Genomic DNA, 19500 nt, shown 5'->3' on the forward strand with positions numbered 1-19500 from the left:
CAGAGGAATCCGTCAACATTAACATCGCATTGTATCCTTCATCGCCAGGCGTTAGCTTCCAAGACTCTTCCTAAATGCCTCAATGATACAATGAAATTGGTCATAAAAGTAGTAAATGTCATTAAAAGCAGTACCTTAAATTCACGCCTTTTAAAAAAACTGTGCACTGAAATGGACTCCAACCATGAGAACCTTCTCTTTCACACAGAGGTTTGTTGGTTGTCGAAAGGCAATATGCTGGAAAGATTATACGAGCTGAGAGGAGAGATTGAGTTGTTTCTAGGTGAGAAAAAAATGGAAGACTTACTAGTACAGTTTTCTGATTTGACATCCCAGATGCATTTGGCATATCTTGTGGATATTTTTACACACTTAAATAAGTTGAACTTGCAAATGCAAGGTTCATTAAACAGACAATTAGAAGGCGTTGCAAATATTTTTAATTTTGAAGATAAACTTCGTACTTTTATTTGAAAACTTAAGTTATGGATTAGTGAAGTTGGCGAGGGCAATTATTGTGCGTTTGTAACATTGAAGGCTCTCCTTGACGACAAAAAGTATGTCATGTTTGGGGAAAGCATACAAAAAAACAGCAAATGTCATTTTCAAATGTTGGTTGATGAATTCAACCGTTACTTTCCAGAATATAACAATACAGCAGCTAATATGGACCAAAAACTGATACGCAACCCTTTCGGCTCTAACGCTAGAGAAGTTGCAGAAGAAATCCAAGAAGAACTTATTGAATTACAAAATGACAGGAACTGTAAGGACGCTTTTGAATCTGATTCTTTGGAGACGTTTTGGTGTAAGAAAGCAATTTCATATACTAAAATTCTAGAAATCGCTTTGCGCTATCTTATGCTTTTATTAATAACTTATTTATGCGAACAAGGATTTTCTGCATTACTGATCATTAAAAACAAATCCAGGATTCGACTGAAAGTAAGTGATGATATGCGTGTAGCTTTGAGCAAAAATATTACCCCAAGAATTCAAGATCTTGAACAGAAGATGCGAGCTCAAAAATCTCATTGATGAAAACTGAGTTGTGTACTAAAAATATATGTTTTCAATCATAACACTGTTAATTAATGTTTATTTTGGTTTTTTAGATTGCTTATGTTAAACGTTTCGATTAACATTGAACGATAAGTCTTAAAGTTTATTTTTAGATTGATACAGATTATTTTTTAACCTTGTGGTCCCTGCTAATAATAATGAAATTAAAGTGGTCCCTGATCAAAAAAAGGTTGGGAACCACTGGTCTACACTAACCATGCCTCAATTTACAACCCGTGAATGCTAAATTACGTGCAACATTCATTAATAATCCAAATATACAACCTTTATTTTCTAACCAAAATATCTATAAACTGGTGGGAAAAACAAACAATTAACATGGAAATAATATCATAAAAGCTAAACTCACCAAAGGAGTAGGTGATGATGCACCAAACAAGAAAAATCTTTTGTACTGTTCAAACGTGAAGAACTGAAAGAAAAAGGAAAGAGTCATAAAAATCACACATGATGAACCACTGTTCCCACAAACAATAAGCATACAATAAATGTTACATTGAAATTATCAAAATTTTAAAGAAAAAAATTGTGCAAAATTTCTGATAAGGGATGGACAAAATTTTACCGTAGCATTATAAGGATGCCCATTTATAAAACAATAATAAATGTTTAAGCTGAACTGTAAGCAGTCAGTTCTTTATGTTTAATGTGTACTAGAATGCCAGGTAGTGCTAATGGCCAGTTAAGAATTTTCTAATTGGGCACTGAGGTAGGGAGAAATAAACATTAACTTAAAGGAATCATTCACAGACTGGAGCTTCTTGTATTTAGAATGTGTGGGGCACAAACTGATTAGGTAGGAACTTTGTAACCACAGCACCCCATCACTAGTCATCTCTTATTTTATATAGACGTTAATATTTTAGCATCAGTTTTCTTAAAGCTAAATTTTATTTATTTTTTGGGATAGTTTAACTGCATGGGACCTTTGGCCCCAGGCCCAACATCTCCAGGCCTTGCCAGTGTTGGTCAGCGGTACCCCTGTCTGTTTCTCCTTCCCATTCTGTCCTAGCAGCGCCTTATATATAGAAAGAGAGAGAGAGAGAGGACTGATCACCACTATTTTATAGTCATTTCTAAATTTTTAGTCATTTAAAGCTCTTCAAAATTAATCTCTACACTATGGGTGTGCGAATAGTGAATTTTGATGGTCGAATATTTTCGAATTGAATAGTAAAATTTTTGAATAGAATGTGAATAGTTTCGAAGTGGAATATTTGTCATATATATATATTTTTTTATGTTACCACACTGAACAATGGCGGGTTTTCATATATTTAGTTTATACAAGATATTTTCTGTGAATGAAACCACAAAAAAAAAAAGTTCACTTAGTATTTTTAAGAGTTATTGAGGACATGAATTTTTATTTCATATATAATAATATTTAATAATTGTTATCTATTTTATATTTGATGTAAATATTGGTCCGAATATAAGGCGACCATTTTTACATAAACGAGAAATGAGAAAATTGGAATTCGCCTTATTTTTGCACCCAAGACGTCAACACCGCAAACATTAGTTCCAAGCTGAAAACTACAGTAGAAACATTTTTAAACAAAATGTTCACGATTTTTATATTAACTAAAACTTCATTACCTCACACGGGGAAAACAATAAATCCACCCAATATTGCAGTAATTAACAATTGTTTAAAGTTGAAAATTAAAATATTTGTTCTTGAGTAAAAATGTGAATGTTGAAGCATCTCAAAATGGCAACCTTTTATTACACATTATCATATTTGTACTTTGTGTACAATCGGCAATCGCGTGTTAACATTTACGTTAATTTAATTTCATATTTCTAACGGAAATATTAGTACTAAAATATCACAGCTATTTTCAGAACGATTGTTTACGTTTACAAACAGAAAATGTTAAGTTAGCATTTCGGATGTAATGTTTGGAAATTCATGGCTGCCAACTGTCTTTCCACAATATTTCTTTGTTGTAAAACGAACATTGCCGAACACGCACGAAGACGCCATATTTACAGGAATTTGGTACGTTGCTTCAAAAGCTATTTTAATAATTTCACAGTAATCCACTCTTTATTTATGTAAAAACCTTTCAAACAACATAATTATCTTAGATTACTCTTTAAAATTCATAGGACAGAGACTCTCTGTCAGAGAGTAATATGGACAAATATTCGCGGTCACGTCACCGAAGTTATTCATGGCCGTATGCTTCACCATGGCAGCTAGCCACTTGTTTTGTTCCGGCAAGCTGCATTCTTTGTTTGCTTTGTTACGTTTAACACACTACTAAATAGTAATACGTAGCTGTGAAATGGAAAGTTAAATGCGGTATACATAAATGCAAAAAGGATTTATCAACACAAAATGTATGTCTAATGAATTTTTACATTAATTTCTACAAGAATTATTTTTACATTTGTTTGGTCTCCTGAAACTGCAGGTCGCCTTATATTCGGGCATACAGTATTCGGAATTTTAAATTTTGCTATTTGACTTACGAATGTGAATAGTTCGTCAGTTACTATTCGCAACTATTCGTGTTTACGAATATTCGCACACCCCTACTCTACACCTGAGTTGCCGTGCAAACCAATACAATATCTAATATGAATTTTTTAATGTGCCTAAATACATGTAATTATAAACAAATATACTATTACAGGATGTCTATCAAACTATAGTTTTAAAACTCCTTGTATTTTCACAGTTTTCCCAGGCAATATTTTCAATATGTTTTTAGTTTTCCTGATTATGTGACATATGCAAAGTTGAGTGCTTAGCCAGTCCGAAATAAAAACAAATAGTATAAACCTGCTTACCCATAAATCAATAATCAGATTTGCGGCTTAGCTGTATTTTTCAAATCTAAATGTGTTTCTCTTTTTAAATGAACACAGTCCACATGAACAGAGACGGTTTCAAGCTGCACATTATGTTGTCGTAAAAGTGTGTCTCACTTGCGCATGCTGCGCTGGCTTGGATTTTCCAGTAACCTGAAGTTTGTTCCAGATTTTCCCAGTTTACCCTTTTAATTAACATCTTGAGCCATATTTAATAATTAAGGTAATTCATTATTTCGTTATTTCAACCGTAGTATGATTTGCAATAATTTATTTAATTTGTAAAAAAAAAGGTTTAAATATAATTTTTGTAGAGGCAATGCTACTTAAAAAAACTGTGAACAATGACAATTTCTTTAAAAGTGAACTTTAGAAATGTGCAGACAAGAAGGCGGAAGGAAGGCAGGAAGGCACCTTGACAGCACGCTTGGGCGTCTCGACGAGGACGGGCGGCAGCACGCCCTTCCAGAAGGAGAGGAAGCCCTCTGCACGGTACATCTTGCGCATGCAGTCCGCGACGCCCGCGTAGTGGTGCGGGTCGCCGAGGGCCTGCGCACCCTGCAGTTGGAGGCGTGTCTTCACCAGGTCCAGCGGGTGCATGATGCACACCTCCACAAACCCTGCGCAACCCGCCACACACTTCATCACGAGTCCACACGACCAAGCAAGGGATCCCAGTCCACCCGTACTGCCCGGGCTGAACACAGGGTGATATATCGTCTGCGAGCTAAAGCAAAATGGATAGCGCCATATGACAGTGCGGTCCGACACAGAGAAATGACTCACAGTTACTGTTTGTATGTCTATGACCTATGATTTTCTGTTTACTCATGGCGATTAGTTGAATGGTTTAGAAGTTGATGCACTGCAGTGCCATCTAGCAGCGAGTTACAAAAAAACCTTTTCCGTACAAAAACTTCTTCAATATGCCAAATTTCATGGCATCGGTCAAACAGTGTCGGAGTTTATCAATGTCATACATACATTCAAACTAACATCTCATTTTATATCTATAGATAAGCCTGTGTGAATACTAGTTTTTTTTTTTTTTTGTTGTGACGCAAATATCAAACTGAATGTTTAAAATATTCGTGAAATTGAATCAAATTGTGAACATTATTCTTGGGGAAGCTTCATTACACTTATTTTATAAAATACAGGTACCAAGTAAAAAAAAATTGTTTAAGGTTTGTAATGTTTGAAGTGATTAAGTGATTAATAGGCCTTTGCGAATATTCAAATTTTCGAATATCAAAACGAATAGTTTATTATTCGTATTCGATTCAATTTTGAATACTAACACTTTGAAAACATGAATATTCAGTCGTTTATGAATACAGCTTTGCGGGATCTCGAAAGTATGGAAAAATTTCGGGATCACAGAATATTTGCTTGCCGGGCGGGGACAAACTTTCATAGGATTTACGTAATGTTTCAGAGTTATTTATGTGGAGCTTTTGCTAAATCCGGCCACATAAATTTTGAGAAGACTAATAAAGTAAAACCGGATTTAACACACTAATTCAGAACCATTAATAACACCCACTTTATCAGTTAAAGTATTTTATGGAGAAGTGTGTCTGGCAGGTTGTTAACAATAGATTAGAATTGACAGCATACTGATAAGAATAAATACATGTCCGTGTAAAAATCAAAACACTGTGTGGGTGTTAAAGTTGACAGTTTACAGATCAGAGGGTAGAAACATGGCATGCCTGCTCTGTGATTACTTTCGTTGGGAACTGGGGCGGCAAAGAGAAAACTTGTATAGATATCGTGAAAAACATCTGGCCACATACTCACAGCAAAGACTCCAAAAGACTAACAATCTACAAGAACATTTTTCTGGTGGGTACGCATGCATCTGCACACGTGCGCCCAGACACAAACACACAAACACAAAAAACACACACAATTGACTGGACAGAAAAGAGAAGAACTTTCTAAGCAGCTACTGTGCCGTGTATTAGGGATTTAGGCACGTTTTATTTAAAATTTTGTAATCTTAAATATTTTTGGAAATATTATTATTTTTTCTCATCTTATTTTATTTACGTCCAGGCCCTCAGCCTCTGTTCTCAGAGGCGAGCTGATTTTCTTTCCCAGCCTCATGCTAGCTTAGCAGTCTGGCTAATATTTCTCCCGCCTCCAGGCACGTCGAAGCCGGTAACTTTATTTCTTCGCGTGACTACCTTTTGCCTACAGCAGCTTGTGAAGCAGTGCTGAGCCCTGCTAACTCTGTCACGAATCGGTATAAGGTTCACTAGCAGCAAGACACGACAGGAGGATCCCGTGGGCCTTGCGTCCCACAGACCATGCGTTTTTTGAAGCCATCCCCCCCCTGCTCCCCCACCCTCACTTCTCAGAAGAGAAGCCAGGAGCGACGACCGCTCGGGTACGTTAACCGAAGTCAAGGCCATCTCAGGCTTGACAGCCGCAGTTACGATTCTGCACCTTAACGACATCTTGTGACGGCTGTGGTAACAAATGCCACTCGTGGGCGTCGGCGGCGCCGACACCAGCGCTCGCGCGGAGGTAACGACAACCTCTCTCCCCTCCTTATGTCTCAGGCCGCTAGGTGGCACCACTGGTTACTCCATTACCCCCTAGCTTGACACTCTCGTCGGTCACAAGTCGATTTATTAGTACTTCCTCTCGCCACCAAAAGATAGCGCCTCAGTCGCGCAGTCACTCCAGTAAGATCTATTTTTTTTATGCCGGACACCTTCGGGTGGACTCGGTCATTTTCGGCTCAGAGCCTACCCCCCCTCCCATTCTCTAGAGACCCCGCGCTTATGATATCCTGGTGATATCCCGCTCTGAAATTACTTCGGTGCGCGCCTCCTGACTGACTGGTACCGTTTGTAATTGCGATCTTCGGCGAATCATCGACATCGCACCGTATATTATGTAGTCTGCTCAGACTAGAGGGATGGAGTCCCTATCTAAAATTATTATTAACCAGTCAGTAGTTTAGTTGAAAGTACCTAGAGAAATTTAGTATTTTTTTATATTTTTTTTAAATTAATCATGATGACTTCCGTGGCTACCGCGAATCGTGGTTCGAGTTTTCGGAGACGAGGCGCCCTCTCCTGAGCGCCAGGACCAACACCCTGTTTTGGTAAGTCTTGACGTCATCCCCCCCTTTAATTTTCCCTCTATTGGCCTCTTGCGCCATTTAAGCATACTGTCTGGAAACAGGTCTGATTCTTTGGAATTTGGACTTCTGTTTCAGACAGGGTTCCAAGTTTGGGGCAGCCAAAATCCTCTGCCAGAACCTCTGGAGTCGGTTCCTGAGCAGAATCCACCATCTTTAGGCCTACTACCTCGCTCACCGTCTACCTACAGCCCCGGGTGATACCCGCATTATTCTATTATTCTATTCACGAACTCAACAAAAAAAAATAGTGTAACCCAGTTAAGACAGCGGACAGTAAAAGCAGTTCAATGAGGAGAAATGTATTTTATGTTTTGCAAGGACTATATGTACAACAAGTTACCAATGTTGATTTCATTCATGTTTTTAAGTATTGTTATTTTTGTTAAACATTCAGGGCCGGCCCGATAAGAAAAAAATTCAATTAGTAAATAAGTGTAATTGTGAGGCATTTTAATAAGATCACTTATCAATGAAAAACAGATGTTATTAAGGAAAATTTAATCTATAAAAAAGAAAGAACAATGATTAATAAAATAAGGAAGTCTATAGACATAACAGTTGTTTTTTATTTGTTTAATATATAATAACGATCCTTTTTCTCCCAAGTGTTCATAGGGAGTCTCTAAATTTTTCTTTGTTTACTCCTAGTATCGCCTCTGTTGTTGACTTTTATAGCTATCAATTGAGGGCCCCAGTATTCAGAGTTTCCAAATCTTTTTGTCTAATTACTGAATTATTCTTTAAGACACTTGGGGTATTACAAAATGGTAGCAGAGCATGGTTACGTCTATAGGCATACCTAAGTTGAAAGGTCCTACCTAAAATTAAAATTAAAAAAAAAATTGAATAAAAAAATTTTTTTTTAATATTTTCTTTGTCACTTAGAATCTTTTTGTAGTAAGTAATTTGTGAACTGTCCGCTGATACACATAGTAGCTAAATTGACCCTTGAATTTTAAAATTATCATAAGTTTTGTTGCACGACGGTCTCTGTGTTTACATTTGGAGCGCGCCCGAGAGGCAGCTGGCTGCCCACCCACGCGCGTGGCTTATCAACAGAGACGTGTCCGCTGGACAAGATACTCCCCCCCCCCCCCCCCCCACACCAATAGTTAAAGGCGCTGCGCGCCAAGGTCAGTCCTGCCGGCTGACGTGACATTTATTGTAGGTACCGTGTTGTGCAAGCTAACCTGACAGCTTGTTACATCCAGAGTACACCGTTTATTTCCCGACGCGAGTAGTAGTAATAATAATAAATTATCACTGCACATACTTTAGTTAAAACAAGCCAAATAATATATAATCAATACATATTAACATAAATAATGATTCATTTTCACAGTGACAAAAATCAAACAGGTTTTAATTTCTTTTTAGACATACATCATATTTAACTACAAATTAAAACTGCTCTCTGAACATTCTTTTTAAAAATCTCCCCCTTGAAATTTCTTTACAAATACATACTGCAATTGGCTTACATAATTATTCGCTTTACACTGTTTATTAAATTTTTTTTTGTAGTTCCTATTATGATTACTATGAGAAATAATAGTTAATATTTTTCTTTCAAAATTACAATATTTCAACAAAATTTTATTTAGTATTATTTAATTTCCCAGATTTACTTTTTCTTTAAATATGTATTTGTAATGATATGTAAAAACATTTTTTTAGTGGTATTCTAATTACTATTCAAAATCAATATTCATATTCAAGAATAATTTGATATAAGTATTCATATTTGATTCCAACTAAAAAACTGATATTTGCATAGGCCTAATGATTAACAAATTGGACACTATTGAGCATTTATGGAGTGCCTTCTTTTGATTTTTTTAAGTAACTAACTTTGTTCAAGCATCATAAATACAACTAATATATATATATATATATATATATATATATATATATATATATATATATATATATATATATATATATATATATATATATATATATATATATATATATATATATATATATATATATATATATATATATATATATATATATATATATAGGCGATAGTGCCGCAGGTGCGGCAGAGTGGCGAAGTCCTTGGACGAAGGTTCCAGGGCAGAGAGTCTGAGTGGGGAGTTCTCCCGCGGCGAAGTTTCCGGGCGATAGTGCCGCGGGTGCGGCAGAGTGGCGAAGTCCTTGGACGAAGGTTCCAGGGCAGGGAGTGAGTGAGTTCAGTGGAGTTGGGAGTTTTCCCGCGGCGGAGTTTCCGGGCGATAGAGTCGCGGGCGCGGCGGAGTCCCGAGTGAAGTTCCGAGTGAGGCGTCGAGTGGGATCTCGGCGAAGGGTGTGACGGCGGCGTCGGAGTGTGGCGACGGAGTCCCGCGGCGGAGACCCACGAGGGGTGCTGCGGCGAGAGTTGCGCCAGAGGTGTGGCCCAGCGAGGTGTGCGGAACGAGTGACCGGGGAATTGACATTTATTTAAGTGTAATTAATTATTTAGAAGATTATTTGTAAGTGACAAGTAGTGGTAATAAATAAAACTGTGTAGTGTAATAAAATCTTTAATTGGGCTATCCTTTACGAACCCGCGGTAAATCGTAACAATATATATAAATTTTTTTTGGAGTGAATTTAAGGCTTTTAATGTTTTAAAACTTTGGAATAAGGTGAAGCTTTACATCAGAACTGAAGTTTCAAATAAAACACATACCAAATTACCCTGGCGAAGTCATATCAAATATTAATATGTTTTGATTGATTTGCTTAGTCGAAGCTTCGCACAGGCCTAATATTTCACATATGCCCCCCTGACTCTGCAGGTAAATTCTGGGATGGGTCCTCACAGAAGGCCACCGCCTGTTCCTTCCATTATTTTCCCTGACTTTCCTGTCTTTAATGGACTCAATTGTCTTCCTCGTTTCAGTTCACAGTTCCAGCTGGTCTGAACATTCTTGAATGCAACTTCAAGTGAACCAATGAATGAGTACAGCCTTACAGTTTTGTCATGATGACTGGGATGTGATCTAATGGGAATGGAGTACTGATGCAATCAATGGGTGGGGATATCAGTGTTACCCTGAGAATAACCACTGGTCACTAAAAATCCACCACATTTACCAACTTCAAAAAATATCTGCCACAAACCTGACCTATATCGCTTTGATAAAAGGACGCAATCAGACCTATCAAAACCAATTTAATTAAAATTTAAAAAATTTAATGTATATTATGATTTTGGGAAATTTTCTGCACTTTGTGACTTTTATCGGAACAGCAATGATTTGAGCAACACTATGTGACCATCTGCACACAGCGCTTCTGGCCAAGAAATCTATGCACAAGTGTATCTACTTCATAGAGGTTCAGTAGGGGACAAATTCACTCAAGGATTTATTTTTTCCAGAATTCCAGATGGAAAAATTTTGAAAATGAGTTTATGCAGAAAATAAGTCTTATGCACTGTCCCACTATTCAAAAACACTGAAAATTAATTTCTAGTGTGTGAGGAAAACACCAATAAGCAATAACTAATCAAACAGTTTTAGTTATAAAAAGTGGACTGTCCTCTAATAAAGTTAATAGACTTGTGGGAATATCAGGCTTTTGTTTGAATTGAATACAATTAAAAAATCAAAATATTCTGAAATATGAATATCAAATGCAAATTAGCAGTATGATGACAAGATTTTTTCAATTAGTTTTCATAAATTTAACTTTTAAAGATATATTGTAACAGTTACCTGTACATTGTAACTAATTATTGAACATGGTATTCAACCTTAATGGCACAAAGATTCAACACAATAATAAATTAAGTATCCTTTCAAATTTCTAGGGATACATATTATCTTTTGATGTGTTCACAAACTAGTGCCATGGCTTGTTCACAAAATTCTCTGTTGACAGACTGTCTCCCAGTCCGAACTTATGCAGGTCTGCTGTTAACTTGCCGCTGTAACGGTTCGTTACAAAGAAAATAAAAAGATTTAAAGCGTCGATTTTAGTTGTTTTATTCTTTGAAATTATAATGCACAAACGAATCCAATGTTTCAATCACTCGTTTCACACATACATCTACCCGTCGAAAACTGCCCGCAGTTCACTTGATGAGATTTAATAATAAAAATAATAACGTCGATTAAGTCCTTCAATAAGGAAACTATCCAAAATATGTGCTGCTTCAAGCACGGCCGCACCTAGCAAAAAACAGCGAGCTGCCGAAACGCGGCCTCGCCTGGCAGTGATCGCCCGACGACTACTACTGAACTCATGACACGTCTCCTCCACGCAGGGAGCAGACGTCACATGACCTCACCGACCAATCACAACCACTCTTCATTCATGCTACAGATACAAGCCAATCACAGAACAAGTTACAAACATGAAAAAACCTTTTACATACAGAACTCTGGGCTTCCCCTGATCAGTCTCTTTTCAATTTTACATCAAAATCGGGGACTCCCATTCTCGTTCTCTCTCCCACACCGTGAGAGAGCAGTTATCACTCAGTTCCCACGCAGGGGGGAAATTACCGTCTTTATCTCGGTTGGCGGGGAAGCACTGTTTCTTCCTCACTTACACTTATAGGCCTCTCATGCCTCTCTTTCTAACCATAACACTAGCCCAGACACAGTACCGTGTTCTAAAATCATCCAACACGTTAATGCACATTATAAACAGAAATTATAATACAAATTACTTTACCAAATTAAAATCATTTAGAAATAACCTAAAACAGTAGGCCTAAACAGGTAAAAATCTAGTACAATGGCTCATTTGTGAATAATTTCATAAAAAATAGTAATGATTAAAAACGTCTGTTAAAATACAAAATACCTTCTTAAAACACCTAGCATGTGCAAAATAACATCATAACGTCTGATTATACTGTTTCAAAACATACACACCAATCTAAAAACATTGACTTATTTATATTTACTTATACCAAAAGAAGTTTAAAAGAAATTTATTTAATTAGGAGGGCAGGGTTCTGCAATGCTACACCGCTTGTTGAAATACTCACGGTAGTTATATTAGGCCAGTTAATACTCTGATACTGGCATGTACATATTTATATTATACAACAATTACTTCACTTCAATATATATTCTAACACAAGGAGCTATAAAACAGTTTCAAAAAACGTTTTGTATAACAAAATAATATTTTTTATTTCAAAGTGTAATATTTGAAATTAAATTAATTATAGTTTTTTTTCTTTCAATATTTGACTAAGTCTAAATCAAGGAATGACACAAAAATGAATAATCTATGATTGGCAAGTATACCATAACGTGTAAACTATCTAGGGCAGTTTCTATAACTAGGAACATCAGTTTATAAGTATGTTCCTCTATATAAGAATTTCATTTAGTGTATGCAGCAAATTTTGTCACCAAGTTTACAATGCAAGTTATCTGCAATTTAAAAATGTAAGGCATACCTTCATAATTAAAGGTTTCGCACAACTGTGTCAAGGTCACACGCTAGAAGTAAGTTCCTGAGTTTCCACAACTGGGTATTGCATAAAAATTTACATCTACAGGCTGTCTGGAAATTACAGGACGTAAATTTTATGAATGTCAGGTAATACCAAAAAAACCTCTTTTTTTTGCTAAGAAACATATGCCCAGTAATGCACCCCAACAAGGTTAAATGCACGAACAATAGCATGCATTACAGCACTATTCCAGTGGCTGAGAGGACGTGCGATCGCATCGTCATAGTGGTCCTACTCCACACTGTAATGTTTTCCTCTATCCAACAGCCGGCTGACTTTCAGCCTGATAGCTGCTCAATGAATCTCCAAATTCCAGAGATCCTGTGGATGAATGAAATGCCAGGACTGTTATAAAGGTGCAGTCTTTATTTTATAAGATAATTATCTACCTCACTTGAAAAATAAATTTAGTCAGTTGTTCCTCAGATTTATAAACATACAAAGGACACTCAGTATTACAATAAGGACTCTGTACCCTATCTGCCAGCCTATCACACCTCTTGGGTCTATCACTTTCCGTTCTTTGGACCATGTCGCGACAGGCCTCCTGGCAAGGAGGTGTCATGGCGGTGAGAAGGGACCGCAGCGCAGCCTGGGCTTCTACTGTCGCCTGCTCCAGAGGTCAAAACGCCTAGAGAATGGTTGGTTGAAGTAAATTTACATTTTTTTGCTTTGGGCAATTAGCTCAGTGTTAAAAGTTAGTGTATACGATGCTATGATTACAGATTTGACAAACAGCAATAGCACAGCAGACTTTACATTTGTAGATATGGCTGGTATGATAATATAAGGTGGGTTTTTTTTACATATGTCATCGCTGGTAACACTGTATGTCATAAGAAACCTCAACAATTTTTTAAAAAAATGAATATGCAAAAAACACAGAAAACAAGCTAAAAATCAACAGACATAAAAATACTAAAAAACAGACGGCCCAGAAATTTTCAAGGAAGGAATCAGCCAAAAAATCACGACAGCACGGATGGACACAGTGGGCTGGCAACAAGACAGTTGCGACAAGAAAACAGAATACAAACAAACAACAGCTTTGGACAACAAACAGACAATATGGACAGCACAATGACAATACAAAGGTGCACATGCAAACTCAATGATAAAATTAAACAAATATTCTAACAACAAAGACAATATAGGCGAATAAAGTAGGCTTCTTAAAAGAAAACAGTTGTGATGTTTCGGGAACTGAGATCTGTTCCTGTCCTCAGGCACAGACAGACAGACAGACAGTAAAAAAAGGTATACGTATATACCTTTGACACCCTCTCCTGGCACAGACAATGACAGATGAGCATTCCTCTCAATGTAGCTGATGTTACTGGCTGGTGTCTTGCAGTGAGGCCGAGGGTAGTTGGTTTGCCATTATTTTTTTTTGGTAACTTAGTTTCAGTTTTAATTAAAGGTAACCATATATATATATATTTTTAAATTTAATACTGTGCTGAAATGAAAAAAATAGCTGTTCACCATTGCAAAAAATACTCCCCAAAGGATGACAAAATGCCAGGGTTCCCCCTCTTTCATGACCGCTGCTGCTGCACATCCCAAGAAGGCTGTTGCTCTGGGACTGCTTCCCTCTTATCAGCAGGGGTGGTCTATGTCGCCCACTCAAGTCACTATTGGTGGCGGCAGTGCCTAGCACTCGGAGGTAGAGGGCAGGTCAGCTATGGTACCCATCACAACAGTTAATACTTGGGTGCCCGCCTCACGTCCCACCGCAGGGATGGCTGCTTGAATACTGAGGTTCTTCATAGGAGGTCTGGCTGGGTGGTACTGTCGCGCAGTTCTGGAGCAGTCTTGGTTGCCGGGTCAGACTTAACCTGCTGGTGCAGTGGCCACCTCACATGCCACGATAGTCTCGTAGAGCTCCCACGAGACATACGTGACAGGGTCGGCACCCATAAATATAGTGTGGGTAGTCAGCTTGAGGTGGCTAGTTGTGTCTCTGGCGTCTAGCTCTTCAACAGCCCGCATGGCGCGCGCGCTCACCATGTGAAGACACAAGGCATGCAGGTCAGTTGGAAGAGACTCCAATAAGCGACTCCGGAGGCAGCTACTGTCTTCTAGTAGCTGGCATAGCTTTTTTCTGGATTGGTCGCTCCATGCCACCTCTGCAAGGTACGTGGGTATAGTCGTGCTGAGCGGCACAAGAGGAGAAACAGCAATTGAACACCAAGCTGCTGTTTCTCTGCTTTTGTGAAGACTTCTTGTGAGTCGGTTTTGGCATGTTGTTAACCAGGAGGGAGGTGATAAGTCTGTCATAGTCCGTGATTAGGGCTCTACTGTGTCACCGCCAGTAACTTATGCTCTCAAGTACACAGCCAATCAGAGAATTGCTCGCTTGTCATCAGCTTCATCAAGAGAGAAGAGAGCTGTTTTCCAGTGTCTTCTATCAGTCTTGTTTGGACCTGAGAACGGGAACAGATCTCAGTTCCCAATACGTCATAATCATAACATTTGTATCTTAAAAAACCTACTTTGTTCGTCTGTGTTGTCTTTGTCGTGTCGTTAGAATATTTGTTTAATTTCATTGTTCACATGTAATGCCTTGTATTATTGTACTATACATATCTGTTTTGTATCATTGTTGGGTTTTTTGCATGTCATGGTTTTTCCCAAAGTTGTTGTTTGATTGCATTCAGCATTGCTGTCTCAGCTGTCTCGTCATCAGCCCACTGTGTCCACCTGTGCTGCAATAATTTTTAGGCTAATTCCTTGACTCAATTCGCTATATTGTCTATGTTTTTAATATTTTGAAATTGGCTGATTTTGGCTTGTTTTCTGTGTGTTTGCATATTCATCTTTTTTGTCAGTTATTGAGGTTTCTTATGACACAAAGTGTAAACAGCATAGCTGCATGAAAAAAAAAAATTTCCCATTGCAAGAAATATTCAAAAAAATTGTGTTATGGTGGACGTGCAGGAGAAAAAAAACTGCAGCAAATGACAGTGCACATTCCTCAAGTACTCTTTCACAACAGAAATATACAGAACAGGAAAACCTTCATTTGGCTTAACCAGCAACTATCTGAAACTGGAAGAAAAGGTTTATATCATTGTTGTGGTGGCTTCGCTTCCCACGAGGAAGAGACTTGCCCCTGAAGTGACCGTCACCAGTGCTACATCCTTGTGTGGCAGGTGTCCAACCCCACAGGCGCATTACTGGAAGAAGGGCGCGCCGAGCAGTGGAGGGGGTAACCACGTGACTGGGGAGTGGTCACGTGACTCGTCACGTGACTCGTCACATGACCTCCCTCCCCTCCAGCCGTCCAGACTGAAGTAGGAGTAACCACGAGGTTCTAGATGGTCGGAGAATAGAGAGAAAGGCTGCCCGAGGGATATTTAAACCCCGACCTCGGCGCTTAAGAAGCAGAACAACTTCGGCGACCAGCGGAAGCGCCGCTCCGTCGCAACGAAGACCTGCCGCCACCCTGCCTGACCACCAAGAAAAAGACCAAACACCAGTATTGGACTCAGACTCAGTTATTTTTCGTCGTCAGTCAGACTTAGCCCAATTCGCGAGGAGCAACGCCGGAGCACTACGAGATCGTCAGCAACCAAGTGCCAAAGGTATCCAACAATGAGTAGTGTGTCCACTGTGTGGCAACCGAGAGACTTACTGGAGAAATTGTGGAGGAGGGCACTTAATAGCGAGTCCGAGACAGAGTCGGACAAGAGTAGACGTTTATACACTCGTATTTTGAAGGATATGGTTATTCGTGAAACTGCACAGTAATTACGAGTGGGCATTGGTACGGGCAAGTGCATGTATGTGACGTCATTTAAACAGTGTGGTCACTTAGAGGCAGGCATACCAAGGCAGTGTGTGACAATTCCAGACTTAGAATTTTTTACACCAGATTTGACACTTACATCAAGTAGGGGTGTTCACTCGGGGCAAAGCCAATCCAGGAGGAAGTTATTGGTTGAAAGTTACGATACACTGGAGTGAGTGACACAGGTGCCGACATCGCGACAGTCCAGCCAAGGGGGTTCGTGGCCTGACCTTCGCGCCTCTCTTCACGGTTATCAAGGGAACTTTACGTTCCGGGACAACAGTGCACCAACAAAGTCCATTCATGGCGTCTTTAGGGAAGGAGGGCGCTGGATGGCCGGTGTGCAACCTCCAGTGAAGACTCGGTGAGCAAGGCCCGGGACAGGACGACCCACCAAGTGTTAATGCGAGTGACTCGGTAGCACGAGGGGTCTATTACATGTAAATATTCTTCTAAGCCACAAGGCAGGCTTGGGCTTAAGACTTTTAACATATAATATTTTGTAAGATAACTTGTGCCATAATATTCACTTGTATTTTTTCCTTTGTTAAAAGTTGTGTATTATATATATTGGTTATAATCTATTCGTTCCTAATTAACGTACATACATTGTGTCTCACTCTCGTTTCTTTGTTTCATATAAATTTAAAAATATTTCCATGTCTTTCGTAGAGTAATAATTAATCATGCTGTCACTGAATGTTAATATATTATTGTAATTGAGAACATTTGCCTTATTTTGTGTTGGCAGCCAGCTGGTATATTCAAGCGGGTCAAGTTCAAGACCAAAAATTAATGTTCCAAGACAACTTGAGTGTATATTATTAACATGTTTATTGTTTTCTTTCATTATTTCATGTTAAATGTTAATAAATAGTGTTACTCTCACAACACAGTTTTCTTGTGTCGCTCTAACTAAATCCCTCGTTTCCCCTATCGGGGGACAACATCACGAAGGATGCTGTACACAGACTACTGGTTGCTAGTGCATGTGGCTAACTCTAAATATCTACGCCCAACTCATTGCCTGTTTCTCATAGAGGATTTGAAAGTCAGGGCGCTACGATTGTGTCTCCCCTCAGCCTACAGTGAAGTTATTCACACAAAATTACAATTTGCACGCTACTGTTTGTGTCTGTTATTCTGCAAAGTTGAGTTTCTGCTTCTGGACATAATTTCCTTAAGAAATCCTGCTTATTTTTTTTTTCCTTTTTTTTAATTCCCAGCCACCCATAAAATTTATGACTTGTAATTACTCCACTTTTTATAAAGTCCCATTTAATAAATAATTTTTCATAACAAATTTTTAAATTGTAAAAAATAAAACATATAAACCAAACCCCAGAGCGAAGGCACGTACCGGCCGAGCCACCGGCCCCAATCTGCATGGCTGCCTGCTTCAGAAGCTTCGGGCCGTCCGCCATCGTGTGTCGCGAACCCGGCAGGTGAGGCTGGAACGAGATAGAGAGTTACCTCAGCGTTGCTGCTGATAAGAGGATGTTTGCATGAGATCCCAGGTGGAGCAATGCTTCATGGTTCCAAAGTTTTCAGACTACAAACAAACAGCACAGATATTGAGCGCGCACACACACACACACACACACACAAGCAGATTTTCGCATATTTGACAAATTTCAGTAAAATATAAAAAACATATAAAAGACTAGAAGGTGAACAGAAAAAATCTTTAACACTTATAATTTATGTTACTATGCTCCATTTCGTAACAAAGGCACAATTTTGTTGCATAACCTTAAGTATGCTTAAGAAACTACACAAACTATCTGAACGTACATGTTTGCAAGTTTATCTACAGAAAAACTGGTGACAGGTCGAATGTAAACAACTCACCTAATCTCTAGTCACCCTCCTCCAGATCAGACCTGAAGTGACGGCCTGGGCCGGAGGAGTGTCTAGGGAAGGAGGGACGAGTGGTGAAGCGTAGGGGCAGATGCAGAAACCTCCCGTTCCTCACCCTCAAGTCGCTCGGGAAGGAAACACCTGCGACAGTTGTAAAAACCAAACCTTACTTCAGAAACAGATACTCTTGGTGAATTTTCTGAAAAAGAAAGAAACTTGTTTTTGAATGTAATGGTAACACTCCAAAATAGCACGGGAGGAAGGAAAAAAATTCCAAAAAATTATATTTTTTTACTACTGTTGTTTCCTGTCGATCCCACAAAGGGGTGTTTATCAGTTCCAACTGGATCCTAAAAAAATTGTTTGGGAGTTGTGCTGGGCTAGGGTAGTACAAGTCAAACAATCTAATGTACAAATCAAGTACATTACTTGCAAAAAAAAAAAACACTATGCATTGCTACATAAGTAGTAGCCCAACCTACAAAAAGGTTATTTACAAAGCTGGTCCTACAATGAGATTGCAGGTCGTAAGAGTTTTGGAACTAGTAGTCATATCACAGTGGAATCATTCCACACCAAATCAACCAACAGTCAAAACATTATGTTTTCATATCTTAATGATTTTTGTATCACCATTGGTTTTTGAGTTATGAATTTTTGAAAAATTAAAAAACTCTAGTTTGTAGGAAAGTAAGTAAGCATGTAACTCTAGAAAGCTCAAATTTATATATGTATTTCTCTTCAGAATGACAAGGGCTTTAATTTGACATATATAACTTGAGTGTATCACATCAAATTTTTTTCCACAAAAACTCAAAAAGAGTTTTTTTATAAAAAAAAATGAGAACTTTAAATATTGATGGAAAAATATATATTTTATGCCAAACCTCTTTAGTAAGTTGTGTACAAAATTTCATGATGGTATTCCAATGGTATACTGAAATGATTTTTTAAGTAAATTAATGCATATGAAAATTCTGTTAATTCATTACTTGTTAGCCTAAATAAAAATTAATCTTTTAATCAACACTTGATTTTATTTAAATTTAAATTTGATTTTACCCATTTTATTTAAACAAAAAATTCTACTTTCTTTACACTCAAAGAACAGTATTTTTGTTCTTATTTTAGCACTTCAAATTAGTAAAGGTGAGTTCTCTTCTATGCCAAAACTTGTGTTACTTCGGCCATCTCATCTGCTGGAACTTAGGTTCTACCTGTTTCTGTGGTTGGACGTAATTTGCACAAAATATAGTTGATTGGCAGTGCTAAGGTATCTGCTCTCCTAGGATATGTGAATGATGGCGATGGTCC

The 19500-nt window shown here is 38.2% G+C and overlaps 1 protein-coding gene across 2 annotated transcripts in view; it reads right to left on the reverse strand.

Annotated features, from left to right (window-relative positions):
• The window catches only part of LOC134527778 (mitochondrial 2-oxodicarboxylate carrier), a 54286-nt gene that overhangs the window by 24876 nt on the left and 9910 nt on the right, over nucleotides 1-19500 (reverse strand). For both annotated transcript variants that reach the window (XM_063360718.1, XM_063360719.1), the window contains exons 2-5: nucleotides 18178-18327; nucleotides 17687-17777; nucleotides 4324-4529; nucleotides 1433-1495 (exon numbers count right to left, since the gene is read on the reverse strand). In XM_063360718.1, the coding sequence (XP_063216788.1) occupies nucleotides 1433-1495; nucleotides 4324-4529; nucleotides 17687-17750 (333 nt within the window). In that variant the 5' untranslated portion in view covers nucleotides 17751-17777; nucleotides 18178-18327. The remainder of the gene's footprint in view (nucleotides 1-1432; nucleotides 1496-4323; nucleotides 4530-17686; nucleotides 17778-18177; nucleotides 18328-19500) is intronic.

The sequence above is a fragment of the Bacillus rossius genome, chromosome 1, assembly GCF_032445375.1.
Source record: "Bacillus rossius redtenbacheri isolate Brsri chromosome 1, Brsri_v3, whole genome shotgun sequence".
Lineage (NCBI taxonomy): Eukaryota > Metazoa > Arthropoda > Insecta > Phasmatodea > Bacillidae > Bacillus > Bacillus rossius.